The sequence below is a fragment of the Dendrobates tinctorius genome, unplaced genomic scaffold, assembly GCF_039654945.1.
Source record: "Dendrobates tinctorius isolate UK_male_01 unplaced genomic scaffold, ASM3965494v1 ptg000082l, whole genome shotgun sequence".
Classification (NCBI taxonomy): Eukaryota; Metazoa; Chordata; class Amphibia; order Anura; family Dendrobatidae; genus Dendrobates; species Dendrobates tinctorius.
In genome coordinates, this window is record NW_027361750.1 from 8,671,953 (window position 1) to 8,686,326 (window position 14,374).

The 14,374-nt window shown below is 44.1% G+C and overlaps 1 protein-coding gene across 3 annotated transcripts in view; it reads right to left on the reverse strand.

Annotated features, from left to right (window-relative positions):
• Positions 1 to 14,374, reverse strand: part of NCOA2 (nuclear receptor coactivator 2) — a 246,723-nt gene that overhangs the window by 66,990 nt on the left and 165,359 nt on the right. For all 3 annotated transcript variants that reach the window (XM_073583865.1, XM_073583867.1, XM_073583866.1), the window contains 7 exons: positions 13,347 to 13,450; positions 7,773 to 7,950; positions 7,490 to 7,660; positions 7,161 to 7,262; positions 6,367 to 6,504; positions 5,102 to 5,249; positions 2,753 to 4,010 (listed from right to left, as the gene is read on the reverse strand). In XM_073583865.1, the coding sequence (XP_073439966.1) occupies positions 2,753 to 4,010; positions 5,102 to 5,249; positions 6,367 to 6,504; positions 7,161 to 7,262; positions 7,490 to 7,660; positions 7,773 to 7,950; positions 13,347 to 13,450 (2,099 nt within the window). The remainder of the gene's footprint in view (positions 1 to 2,752; positions 4,011 to 5,101; positions 5,250 to 6,366; positions 6,505 to 7,160; positions 7,263 to 7,489; positions 7,661 to 7,772; positions 7,951 to 13,346; positions 13,451 to 14,374) is intronic.

A 14,374-nucleotide genomic window follows, 5' to 3' on the forward strand; every position in this document is an offset into this window, starting at 1 on the left:
CTGCCATACGCCGACACGATGTAACGCTGCCATACGCCGACACGATGTAACGCTGCCATACGCCGACACGATGTAACGCTGCCATACGCCGACACGATGTAACGCTGCCATACGCCGACACGATGTAACGCTGCCATACGCCGACACGATGTAACGCTGCCATACGCCGACACGATGTAACGCTGCCATACGCCGACACGATGTAACGCTGCCATACGCCGACACGATGTAACGCTGCCATACGCCGACACGATGTAACGCTGCCATACGCCGACACGATGTAACGCTGCCATACGCCGACACGATGTAACGCTGCCATACGCCGACACGATGTAACGCTGCCAACGCCGACACGATGTAACGCTGCCATACACCAACATGATGTAACGCTGCCATACACCAACATGATGTAACGCTGCCATACACCAACATGACGTAAGCGTGCCATACACTGACGAACATGGCGCGAGCAACGACAAAGGGTAAATGTTTTGTTTATGCTCTGTCCATCATCAGGTCTATTCCCTGACTTATACACCATGTTTTTCTGCAGTGGCTGGCTATAGAATAGCACTACACTTTTCATACAGTACAAAAAATACCAGCTTATACCACAGCGCTGGATGCGGACAGGGCGCTCTGTGGGCTTTGACAGGTGAATGGGAGCTCACTGATACATTGGGAGTATGTGCCAGGAGCGTGAACATAGCCTTAGAAGTGTAGACATTTCCCATTGTATGCTAGGTCAGCAAACTTTCTGTAGATCATGTACAGAAATGTCGGGAGCTGGGGTTAACCTTGAGGAAGGACGAGACTGATGCTGAGAGACCGGCCCAGATCTGATTGTGCTGCTGTTATGTCTTTGGCCTCGCTGTTGAGTCTTGCTGGACTGTGGCAGAGAATGACACATTTCAGACTGCAGTATACAGACATAATCTATATACTGTGTGCACCGAGGACGCGATAGTTAATGTCATTAATCAAACATCATACAAAAAAGGAGTTCCAATCACAGACCTGGTATAGGTAAGAAATGCTGCCGGTGACTGGGAGAAATAACAGACATTAGTTGTTACAGTCCCAGAGGCAAAAATAAAGGACAAGGGCAGACCCTGAACCAGCAGGGAGAGATGGGAGCTCTGCAGCCTGCAGAAGTGTGGCTACAATGGGCTATAATTACACTGTTCTCACCTCTTCTATAGAGTCACTCTATATTTAGACTGTAATATGTAGATGACAGGTGAACATACACCCATGGATTACCGCTTACATCACCTAGAGTTCCTGCCTAAATTGCAGACCTTCCCACATTAACCCTCTGTGAACTTCTCATACAGCAGAGCGAGCATCCTCAGACAATCTTCCATACCACAAGCCTTGTCAAATGACAAAAATATTCAGGGGCATCAGGTTTATTTTTCCAGGGCACGAATACAACCTTCTGTCCACACACTGCCACATTTTATGCTAATAAAGTAACCGGGTTTGTGATCTTGAGTACAAATATTGCTCCGTGAAGCGCAGGGTCACCGCTAATCGATGGTCCCATTCCTGGGAGACCCCTGATGCCATTACTGTCTCACAGACACTCAGTGTAAGGCTGACTGTATGATTGATACTGCTCTTGTTCAGCGCAATAATATGATCAGATCAGTGACCGGTTTCGTTTTTATTCCAGAGAAACCTGGTTTATTGTTTTCATACTGAGCAGACATGGTACATTCACTACATCAGAAAATGACAGCACAGTATTAAAGATCCAAAGCCATGTAGGGACAGATGGGCCAGTGGGGCAATACCAGCTATGGTGGTCTCACCAAGAGTTTGATGACAAACTACAGACTTGTGTAATATTTTACGACGAGAAACATACTTGGATGGGTTGTAGGGCACTAAAGAGCCGGCGCTATGGATGAGGGAAGGAAACGGCAGGAAAGGGCACGTGAGAAGTGATCTGGTACTGAGCCAGCAACACAAAGGGTGGGGTAACACTTGCTGCTCGGCTTAAAGAGAAACTGCCCAGGATGAGTAATAACAAGGTGATAAAATGTCATATCCAAGGTGCAAACAAAATGTACATCATACATTACATGACACCCACTGAAAATGGACATTAAACCCTCGGCTCCTCATGGCGTTTTATCCAGTCCACCTAGTATCCTGGTGTATAGAATGAAGGATCGCACACAGGACGCTGTCCAGTGTCCACTCTGCCTGTTCCATGGTGAAGGCTTTCTGTCTGATTCATGACTGCAAACAGTTCCCCAAACTGTATATGGATGACTACAAAGTAATCTAGTGTGTTATACGGAAGAAACGTGTGAGAAAAAGTTGTAACATAAAATAAACAAACTGTGCTAGCACTCTCCCAGTGAGATTGACAATATCAGCAGCTTGTCCATTTGACACCACCGGAGATTGATCACTATTTACATAAGCACCTCATCTGTCTGTAGACAATGGTCCCAGAACGGGCAGAGAGGCTCCTGACCCAAACGCAATAGTCTCAGACATAAATGAGGCCACTGGGTTGGGGTCAGGACCCTCAGTCAGTCCTGAAGTTGCAGTTGGTACTCAGACCATGGTATATGGACATCTGAATGTGGCTGTGGCTACACTGTAACTAATGCAGAACAAAGTACCAAGTGCTCATGTGAATTTTGCAAGGTGGCGCACCAGTGAAGTTGATGGGACAGCTCCTTGCGTACAGTGAGACTAAATAATAACCCATTGATATTTCTTGTGCTCTTACCTGATCAGATGGAAATCCGGGCTCCTCTTTTTCAACCTTTATAGATGTCATCTTGGTGCAATTTGAAGAGTCCATCTTGTTATCCAAGCGCTCCAGTTTGGGCGTGATATCCGCTAGATTATCCTTACTATCGTCCTTATCCAACAAGTAACGAAGTAGTGCATTTTCTTTCTTTTTGGGGCTCACTGGTTCCTGCTTTATGGTAACATCAGAGCCTGGGCCTGTGCTATTGGACTCCTGATTCAGTTCTTTGCCAGTGGCCTCTGCTGTAAGCTTGGCCAGGTCAACCGGTGAGCTGCTGTCCTGAAGAAGTCTGTGCAAAATTTTATGCTTCTCTTTCAGTGAGGTTCCGTGTGCTGAGGCAGACATACTGTTGGCTGCAAAATGACCCAAGGAGTCTTTGTTGTTTGTATCTCCCAAAGAGTTAAGTGGTGAGGGCTCCATCTGATCAGATTTGGTGGTAAGTAACTGCAATAGTTTAGTCTGGCCTTGCCTGTCCATCAGTCTGTTCTGACCATCCAGTTTGTCCCCAGCAGGAGCCATACTATCACTACAATCCTTCTGGTCAGATTGGCAGTTAGTCTCTGCTGGCCCGGTCCCACCGTCAGACTGCTCCCCATAAAGCCCAAATGAATCCTTAGCTTCCAAACTCCCCATTTTTCTCAGCTGGAGTGGATTCATGCTACCAGGCGAATTTTGTACATTCCCACTTTTCAGGTCAGGCGATGCCATGGGTGGGGCAAGAGGGACCCCGTGGCCCTCACTAAGAGCCTGAAGTGCATTCAGAGAGCTATTGGCAAAACTATGGCTATTTCCTGTGCTACTACAAACGGGAGAATGCAAGATTCCTGCAGGGGAGAACTGACTGGTTGCAATACGAGGACTTCCCGCCACTCCCGGGCTTACACGATGCCTTGGAGAAAGCATAGAAGTAGGTGGACCCTGGCCCATGCCAGGACTGCCCTGTGAAGGGCTATTCATTTTGAGTGCATAGTTATTACCCTGAGGAGTGGTAGCTTGCATGCTGGAGACATGGTTCATCCCTCCCGAGCCAACATATCTGCCAGCTGACAAGCCCATTTGTTCCTTTGGGCCATTTATGGCAAAATTCATATTGCTACTTATGGTCATGTCCTGACCAGGGTTACCGCTGCACACTGCTTGATGAGCCGGGCTGCTGGAAACAACTGGGTCTATCGTCTTACCCATGTTTTGTCCAGTCATGTCCTGACTGTTTAATCCACATAGATTCTGCTCTCTGGAAGACAAAGGAAACTGTGTTAGCATAATGGTGAAAATAAATGTAGCAGCACAAGTCTCTCTGATAGTATGTTACACTGTATCAGCATAGCCAAGCATTATGTAGACTGGACACAATTACAGTGCAGGACCAGCTGTGAAGTGTCCGCATTCACTTAGAGCAAAATATTACCTTGATGGTAAAATATTAAAGAAATGAAACACAAAAGAGTGATTCATCAAAGTTTTATATTAAAATGCTGGGGTAAAAAGTTTTGGGGAAAAAAAAAAGTGTAAAATTTTGAAGCAACTCTAAAATACTGCGACTTCTGGCGTTCCGATATCATTTTTTCCCCATCTCCGACACAGTGGGAGAAACTGGTGCGTGGCATCCCTAGCTTGTTCTTCATGCCACAAAACTTACTCCAGTCCTTGACTGGAACAAGATTTGTGGTGAGGTGCACACAGACGCAAAACGCACCACATTCATTGGATCAGGAGTGTGACTCCAGCATGCCACCTCACCAATGCTGGTGTGAAAAATGTTGGTCTGTATGAATTAGGGCAAAAGTATATTAGGAAGTTCTAAAAATTTCTATTTAAATGGTAATTAAGCTTAGTGTACATAAAACTGGAAATTCATACATTAAATGTGCTGAATTTAGTGTGCATGTAAGTGCAGGAGAAATAAATAAAAAAAAAAAAGAACATCCATTTGGCCAGAGAAAAACAAGTCACAGCGTAGAACAATAAGCCCACTAAAAAGCGTAATGATCGCGATGACAATGTGAGGCCGCCGGCTAACTATAGATTCTCAGCTACAACTTTGCACCTGTTTTGCAACTGCTGTAACTTAAGACCTCTGCATAGTAATTCTTCACAGCCTCTCGAGCCCTAACAGCTTACGCACATACATACACAGGGTGCTGTGGTCTCTACAACCCTACTCCTAACCCATCTATAACTCATGGAAAGCACCGTATCGGCCATAAGAGGCCGTTCGTATTCATGTGAGTAGATACCCTGCCTCACTCGCAAATATGCTGATCGCAAACTACAGCAATAACAGTGGTTGCCGGCTTCTGAGATCCCCATGACATGGGTCCTTACCTTTGAAGCACGTGTATGGATATTACAAGCTGAGGTTCATTTGTATTCTGAGAGCGGATGAGCTTGCTCCTCGTTTGGGCAGCAACAACTGTGCCATCAGACAATGAAAATCGGTATGTAGGACTTAAGGAAAGTCCTACCCTGAGAACTGCAGGAAGAAGAGATGTGGGTGATATTAATAGTCATTAAACCAAGCTAATTAGATGGATTAATTGGTATATTGCATATACATTTTCTCACGCTGTTCAATAATACTTAGGTAAAGCCAACGTGCTCTGGAAGGAATTACGGTAATTTGCACCTTCAATGCTATAATTCGCTAAACAGTTATTAAAATTACAATAAGTGTAAAAATATTAAAACAGCATAGACGTGAAAAATACATAAATCGCTGTGATAGTTAGTGGTTAATAAGTCAGAATGTACATCTAAAAAGTTAACCACTTAATAAAAATGAGAGCTTCTTCTGTGACATCAGTGCTGTGTGTAAAGAATGCTGGGCTGGCTGAATGGTTCATTTCAAGAGCCAAGCCAGCCCCCTTCTCTGTTACAGTCTACAAAGACGAGAGTTGGATTAGCTACTGAAATGAGCCAGCCAGCTCCCTGCACACACATGTGACCACGTAGGAAATACTCCTGTGTCGATCTGCCGGCACCCCAGGGACAGTTGCAGTCATCTGAAGATTGGGTCATGTTTGTAAATATAAGATTTCTAACACATCAACACTTTTTTTTATGTAGATAATCCTTTTTAGTCCACCTGCATTTGTGTTTGTTGCCGATAAAATTGAGAAGGGACGAAAATTTTAAGTATTCAACGTGGGACAACTGCTAAAAACGTATCTGCATTTTCAGACTTGTCATAGTGATATATATCAGGTTTGGTTGGTGAGCATCTGGGGGCCCAGGCACCCATCAATCATATCAGAAACGCTCATCTGAGTGCTGTGCGCCATTGCCAGTTTTCAGCTAGGCTCAGAGACACAAGTGGAGCAGTGTACAGACTCCTGAATCTGAACACTTCTTACCATCTTTCCAAGGACCAACAGAGTAGAGCCCAACACAGCTAAAGGGGCACAGTGCTCAGCAAATCACTTGTCACATTATTTCAGCAATCAGTCGGCGTTTCAGCACGCAGGACCCCACTCCTGAAGATGCCAGAAACGTCAACTTACCATAACAAAAGTTTTAGCAAACTGGAAGTACACTAAGAAAACATTCATGAAATGTACCATCATTTTCCAAGCTTTCATAATCACAGATACCTTCTTGGTGATGTCTTTTGCTGAGAGATAATTCGCCATCATGAGAATGAAATTTTTGAATACATCGTCGCACTAAATCCTCCCAGCCTGGCCTCATTAGTGCCCTCATGGTGCTCGTGTCCAAAGAGGTGATTTTACCTGAAAGGACAGCATAAACATATTGTGTCGGTTAACATTAAAACCTGAGGGAATATACTTTTGGAACTACCAACAGCCAGTTGAAGGATACATAAATGTATAGAATTGACTTGAAATGTATCGTATGTGTGAATAGATCAAATATCTCACCCTTCTGTGTTTCGAGGATACCAAACTATAGTATATATGAAATCACAGTTTTTATAAACTCTTTAGAATATAAAAATTCAAAAAATATGTATAAATAATACACACACACACGATATGACAGATAGCTAGGCAAAGATAGCAATCTGGATCCACAATACATAACCTTATTGCAGTCCACATTGCTCCTCATAACTCCCCATGGAGGAAATACTTCTACGGATATGTAATGTATGTAGTTTGGTGTATTACGTCAGGAGTCAGTGAGCGGGGACATAGGATATCATGGGCTGTGTAATCGGGATCCATACAACATAACCAAAATAGGTTTGTGTGGATCAGCCCTAATGCTGCTTTGTGTAAATCATGAACTCAACTACTCAAAGTGCTTGAACTTCCGGTCCATTACTGATCATCTATTGCAGCTCTGCAAACAATTTCCTAAAACTCTGCACTATGCTTACTCTTCTCAGTGATAGACAGGCGATGACAGCATGGGGGACGATTACCTTGCAAGTCCTGACGAGTTGAGAATGTTTCTGATGAGGGAGGAGGAGGTCTTTCTTTCATTGGAACTCTTCTGGCCACACATATCAAGCAAGACTGTAAATCTTCAAAAGAGGGAAACAATTATTTCATACAAGAATGAAAAGTTCACTCCGAACAATTAAATAAAAGGGGATGATGGCTTTGTTTACAGGTGATCTACCGACTACAATGAGAAGGTGGACAATCATAGAGAAGGTGAAGTCATAAGACAGGTTTATGCACATTACGTGACGCGATACCGAGAGAAGAGAAACTGCCAGCCCCTTATCTGTTTCCGCAATTATCGTACCTTCTCCTTCTTCCTTAATGGACTTTGGTTGGGATACGGCAAAGCACTGCATAGTTTCATATTTCTGGTGCGTTTCTCGACTGTCATGAGTTTCCTCTTCACACTCTGCTGTTGGCTTCACCAGCATGCGGCAATTAAAGGTATGGCTATTTCGTCTAGGTCCCCCATTAACTGTGCAGAAAACATAAATATATTATATATATATATATATTAAAAAAAAAACTATATAAGCCAGGTTCTAAAAATCAGTAAATGAGAATTAGAGCAAGATGCTGGTTTTTACCTAAAGACTTTGGCAGCAGGTTTTTGATGAACTCTGTGTGATCTCCGACATGTAATATGTTATATACACTGGTATTCATGAGCTCTTCCTGGTTGTACCGGAGATACTGAGTCACATTTTCAGAGACAAACACTACATTCCCTTCACGGTTCACCACGAAAAAGAACCCATCCAAGGCCTAGGGAAAGAAAGTAATGTCACATGTATCAGCATTTACAGTAGGTCCTGATCACAGAATGAGCTTTATAGACCTGGCTGTAATCAGTTTTTATATAGATGGGGGCTGACACTTGCATCCCCCCTGGACAAAGCGTGGTACATGGAAGTGAAGGTGCAGTAGACATTTATGTTTGCCCAGTACAGTCGGCAGCTACTGCCATATAAAATGCTCAGAGCGTGCACCACAATCACAACTGCTAATTGCTGGGACCCTCACCGATCACAACAGTCCCCGGTTTGCATGGTGAGGCACTCGAGCATGCACATTGCCACTCCATTCAAAGTCCAGCGACACATGAAGCACAATAAACATTAAATAGCGCATCGATATGCAACTGCCGTTCTATTGATCGTTGGGGTGCTCATTGGTGGCAATCCTAAGGATTCTGATAGGTGAGAATATGTATATCCCCCATACAGCAGGTTGCTTACACCCCCATACAGCAGTTTGCTTATATGCAGGTTTAGCTTCTGTTCATGGTAGTGTACCTCCTCGTGGTGTCTGACGTGTACAGGTATACGTTGGGAGGATTTCCTGCTGTATACCTCCAAAAAAGTCTCTGACTTTCTCCATTCTGTAGGCATAAATCGCCCATATGCTGCCAGGTAAAACTACACATACCCATCTAACAAAGACTAAAAGAACAAATCTTGGACAGTATGGACATGTTTCATGTATACACGAGGAGCTTTTGTGGTACATTCGCCAAATGGACACTGCACAAACAAAATGATTACCCCCCTTGGGCCACGATACACAGATGTCTGAATTCGGCCTGAGTACGACCTGCAATGCACAGACTGACCTATAATCGGCAGTCTCAAACATATAGGAGCCGGTTGAGTGCAGGAGACCACGGTGAGTCCAAGATTTGCGGTCCGTACTCAGACCCTGATACATGGACGTCAGAATTCGGCCTTACTGAGTCTCACCTGTCTGCCATGTACAGCATTTCAGATGCAGAGTACATATTTTTACCGAGAAAAGGGACATGGGCTTTTAAGTTAAGCACCCATCGTTTATCTTGCAAACTTTATAAAACGAGCAATTAGTCATGAAAAAACTGCAGGCCAAACATAATACGTGAATTACTTGCCAGGATGCACAAATGGGTTTAGTTTCATGATTCATTTGTTTACTGATGTACACTGGCTTCCATACACCGAGAGAATGCATGAGACAGAGCGCACACCTACATAGGGTGACTAACGCGGGGGGCCGGAGCACGCACCGAGGGAGGTAAACACACAGCCACACAAGCAGCAGTGTAACGCAGGAGTTAGGAGCGGCGGACTAGTCGGGTAGACCGAGTTAAATGTCATTTTCGCGTGTTATCTAACACAGCAGACTTGATTTTGTGTCTTGTAGTCATACCCGCTTTTACAGCAGCTGTGTGCCAACTAATATGCCCACAAGCACAGCTTTACAGCGCTCGTTAGTCATCTTTCCTTGGACCAAATCTTCCTTTATAATCAGCAAGATGTGAGCAGGAGGCGTTCTTCCTTAGCTTTTCTTAACAGACCTCTCCCGACATGTGTGCAGGAGCTGTCTTCAGCTGCTCCTAGGGCTTGACCATACTATTACTGAGTAACTAAGCAGAAGCAAGCATGCCCTGCACAAGGCCGCCGCCGAGCGTGCATCTCGGCACAGTCACGTGATGTTTACTCCTCTGAAGGAAACTGCAATTCCTGCTCTGTTGCTTAGTGACGGCCATATACTTATGACATGCAAATGCAGACATTTCCAGAAACAATAAGAAACAGATGCTTCCTTACTGAGAGGCACATACAGCGGCAGCAGCTCTCATGACGCTATGCCAGGCGTCTACAATACCAGGAGAACATTGTCTGCACAACCAGTTGATTCCCCACACAAGAAAAAACAATCAGGTGAGGGGGCACGGACATGAGAAATGCTAACAGGGATCTAGCAGAAAGGTGACCTGGTTATTACAAAAGGTCTCACTACAGAGAGCGGTGGACATAATGCAGGAAGCAGAGGGGAACGAGCGCAGAAAGGAGAAACTGAAGTCAGCGGCTACTGCGAGCATGACAGCGGGCGGCAGGAGGACGCGCCGTCACTGGGAGACTGCGGCTACCAGCCACCGAGCGTCTGCTACATCCTTCACGTAGCACCTAGGACCAGCGGAGGTATTCACACGAGGAGGTTACAACGGATACCTATATATAATATACAATTTGGCACGCATGGAAGACATGACAATCTCTATATAATGCACAAGGGTCTAAAGTATAATCATAAAGAATATCCCCTAAAAAGATACTTTATTAAATTTAAAAATAACAAAAAAATTGGTTATGCACCACAAACAAAAAAAGTGACAAAAATCAAACCAAAAAGTGTTCAAACAAAAACCCCAATAAGGGAACAACTAAGAATCCCTATTAGATATCGTGAGCTTTTACCTGCCTGGCCGCGGAGGTTGGCACCCTAGGGGGGGACGTTGTGGCGCCCCCGCTCAACGATGGCTGTCCCTAGGGGCCCTGATGTGCCCTGCAGCCACTAGGGTTATCCTCTACCCGGTAATAATTCTAGACAATATAGATACTGCTCTAAGGAGGGCCCTACGTCCCTTATAGTTAAAATCAATAGAACACATTCAATCCACATAAACAGGTGGTATAAAGGGGGAAACTTTTAGATAAAGTATTTCTTTTTTCACACAAACTCTTATTGATCTTGTGATCATAGGATACTTTCTTATGAATACCACAGTCACTAGATTCAAATTAATGCCACATAGAGATGATGACTCTCCTAATGCCCAATGGCTATCATATATAATAATCTTTATTTTTTTTATATAGCGCTAACATATTCCGCAGCGCTTTACAGTTTGCACACATTTTTCATCACTGTCCCCGATGGGGCTCACAATCTAAATTCCCTATCAGTATGTCTTTGGAGTGTGGGAGGAAACCGGAGTACCCAGAGGAAACCCACGCAAACACGGGGAGAACATACAAACTCCTTGCAGATGTTGTCCTTGGTGGGATTCGAAGCCAGGACTCCAGCGCTGCAAGGCTGCAGTGCTAACCACTGAGCCACCGTGCTGCCCATATATGGCTCAAATAGAAATTCATGCTAGCATATAAGCAGCGAGCACAGAATTGCAACAGCGATATTCCACTGTATTACCAGTACATTTACTATCATAAATGGCTTGGTGCTCAATAGCTTTTATCGATGGTTCAGATAGACACTTTACAACTTGATGCCAGCATATATGTAAAAAAGAAAAACACAGAGTTGCCCAATGGCTATAATATATAGCCCAAATAGAAATTCATGCTAGCATATAAGAAGTAAACACAGAATTGCAACAGCGATATTCCACTGTGTTACCAGTACATTTACTATCATAGATGGCTTGGTGCTCAATAGCTTTCATCCATGGCTCAAATAGACACTTTAAAACTTAATGCCAGCATATATGTAAAAAAGGAGAAACACAGAGTTGCAACAGCGATACTCATCTGTGTCATCCACCACCCGTCATGGGTTAATTAACGCCTCAACGCGTTTCGCCCATATAGGCTCATCAGGAGGCCAGATAGTCCAATGCCATGTGTCCAAAATAAGGTGCAATAGTGTAATGATACCATGCTCAATTCCCTTTTTAAAACCGCCGCTATCAGCATATCGGTGTACGCCCACCTGTACTGACATAGTATGGCGTCCTCCCCTTGCTCCTAAAGCGCATGTCAGAATCGTCACCACTATGTGACCAATCCATGCTCTCCACACCATGATCACTCCCTCAGTTTCCGTCCATGCGCATATCTCACCAAGACATGGTCTATAGCGCATGCTCAGCATTCACCAGCTGCAGATGACAGTGGGATCACGGGCACTCATAGATCGCGTCATCCGACGCTCTACTGCACAGGCTCAGAGCACTAATGTTGTGATCGCCATATCGGCGTCACTAGAGGCTGAGCATCTTATCCGTCCAGCGCTCAATGCTCATGCCCAGGACTCCATAAAGATGTCTGACATATCTCCTCTTACTCTGTGAGATCACAATCCCCGCTCCCAATATATCTCCGGTCATACACTATATCACAGCTGATTTAGCCCTCTTATCTGTATTATATGACCAGACTTAAGCGGATGCTTACATTATTTACAGAGTAGGAGATTAATTAATCCCTCACTTATATTAAAAGGCAGACATCCTCCTATTTTCCATAATCAACGAATATCAACTATCAAAGGAGGCAGGCGATAAAGGGAACTTACTGTAAGTAATATTTCATGATAATACATGAGAATCCTCCATTAACGAGGAAACAAAACAAAATCTGGGATGACCGATAGACTCAAAAGGGTCACATCCATCAGTCGTCACTCATAAGAAGCAGGCAAAAGAAAATTGCTCATTTAGTCCCTTCGGCTCCAGGGATTCCATTCTAAATATCCACTCACATTCTCTCCTCAGGATCATCTTATCTATATTCCCCCTTCTTGGATTAATATTCACAACCTCTATTATGTTAAATTTAATTTCACCAGGATCCCCTCTATGGCACAACCTCATATGTTTCGCGAGTGAGGTCTCCCTTTGGTTCCTAATATCACCAAGATGTTCTCCCACTCTCCTCCTAAACTCCCTCTTGGTTTTCCCTATATAATCTCTAGGGCAGGAGCAGGTGGCCATATAGACAACCCCTGTGGTTTTACAGTTCGAGAAATCCCTCTGGTAAAAAGACTTCCCTGTACTTGAACTGCAGAAGGACTTCCCAGGTCTCATAAACTTGCAAAAACTACAGTCTCCACATTTAAAGAAGCCACAGGGTTTCCAGTCCAACCATGTCCCACTATTCACTTGTCTTCTATACTGGCTGTGTACTAGCATATCCTTAATGGATTTGCCCTTCCTAAAGGTTATGTTGGGGCGCTCCCCTAGTACATCCTTGAGATCAGGGTCTAATCTAAGAACATCCCAATGTCTAGATAAAACCCTTCTGACCTCCTGGTGTCTGGTATCAAATGTCCCAATGATCCTTATTTGTTCCTCCGAATCCTCCGCTACACGTTTCTGCAATAGTTGCTGTCTGTTTGATTTATTTGCAAAATCATAAGCGGTATCGAGGATGTGTCTTGGATATCCCTTCTCCTGGAAGCGACAGAACATGTCCCCAGCCTGTCTCTGAAAGAGGTCATTTCTGGAACAATTCCTTCTCAATCGAAGGAACTGTCCCTTCGAAATGCCTCTTAAGTGGAACCGGATGGTGGCTCTGCCAGTGCATGGAAGACATGTAAAAATAATTTTTAATATTTGAGCCATTCCACAGTAATTGTAAAGCCGACACTATGGGTGTGACATATACCTCGAGCATCATCGGTCCGAGTGCATCCTTGTCTATGACACTTTGGCCTGTTGAGGATACATCTGCCTTCTGAACTTCATCCTCATTTGAAGCTGCTGCTTTTTCTGCATAAAAGAAGAGAATTATTAGGATATCAAAATAACTAAAATAGATTGAATAGTTAACACTGCACATAAATACAATACAATAGCTGTTTCCTTAGGCTGGTCATACACTTTAGGAGGCAGACTGCTGTATTTCTCATGCGAGGATCACATTGGACTCCTTGGACTTACTGTCGGCTCTCCTGACCGGAGTGTGACAGCTACATAGAAATACATCACACTGTCATGCTCCAGTCAGGAGAGATGCCAGCCAATCCATACAGTGCAGTGCGAGCCTCACACGAGAAACACGGCCGTCTATCTGCCCCCTTAGATGGCTAAGAGCGGACCGATGCTTCCAACTTTGCCAGTCTTTTGGCTAAGGGCTCCTATGTTCTCTATGAGGAAGCTACTGACCTACACATCGGCCAGGTGGTTATCTCGGAAAATTATGCAATCGGCAGTCTGAAATCAGACACGACGAATAAACATCTCCCCTGACCATCAGTCGGCCAGTGCCCCATACATATTAGACCACATTAGGCAGAAGCGGCAGGACATCCTAGTGTGAGCTTAAAGAGTTTGACTAGTTTTAGACAAGTTACGACATTTCAGTTGATTAAAAAATACAATTTTGACAAAAATCTTATGAGAACGCTTAGGCTGCAATCATAAGAGAATTTCAACGGTTTGATTTCCAAAACCTGAGCAAAATTATGCTTTTTTTTGCTGTAAGTGCAGAAAACAACCAATGGCACGGAAACGTGTGAACACAGCCTTACTCTTAAAATTTGCATAATGAAATCCTGCGAGTATCGCAAATAGCCCAGCAGGCAGTACATGTAAGCGTTTTCCAAAAATCCCAGAGCATGCGATATATAGGGCAAAACAATCGTCAAATTCACAGAAAAACACACGTGAGACGATTTTCTGGCTGATATTTTA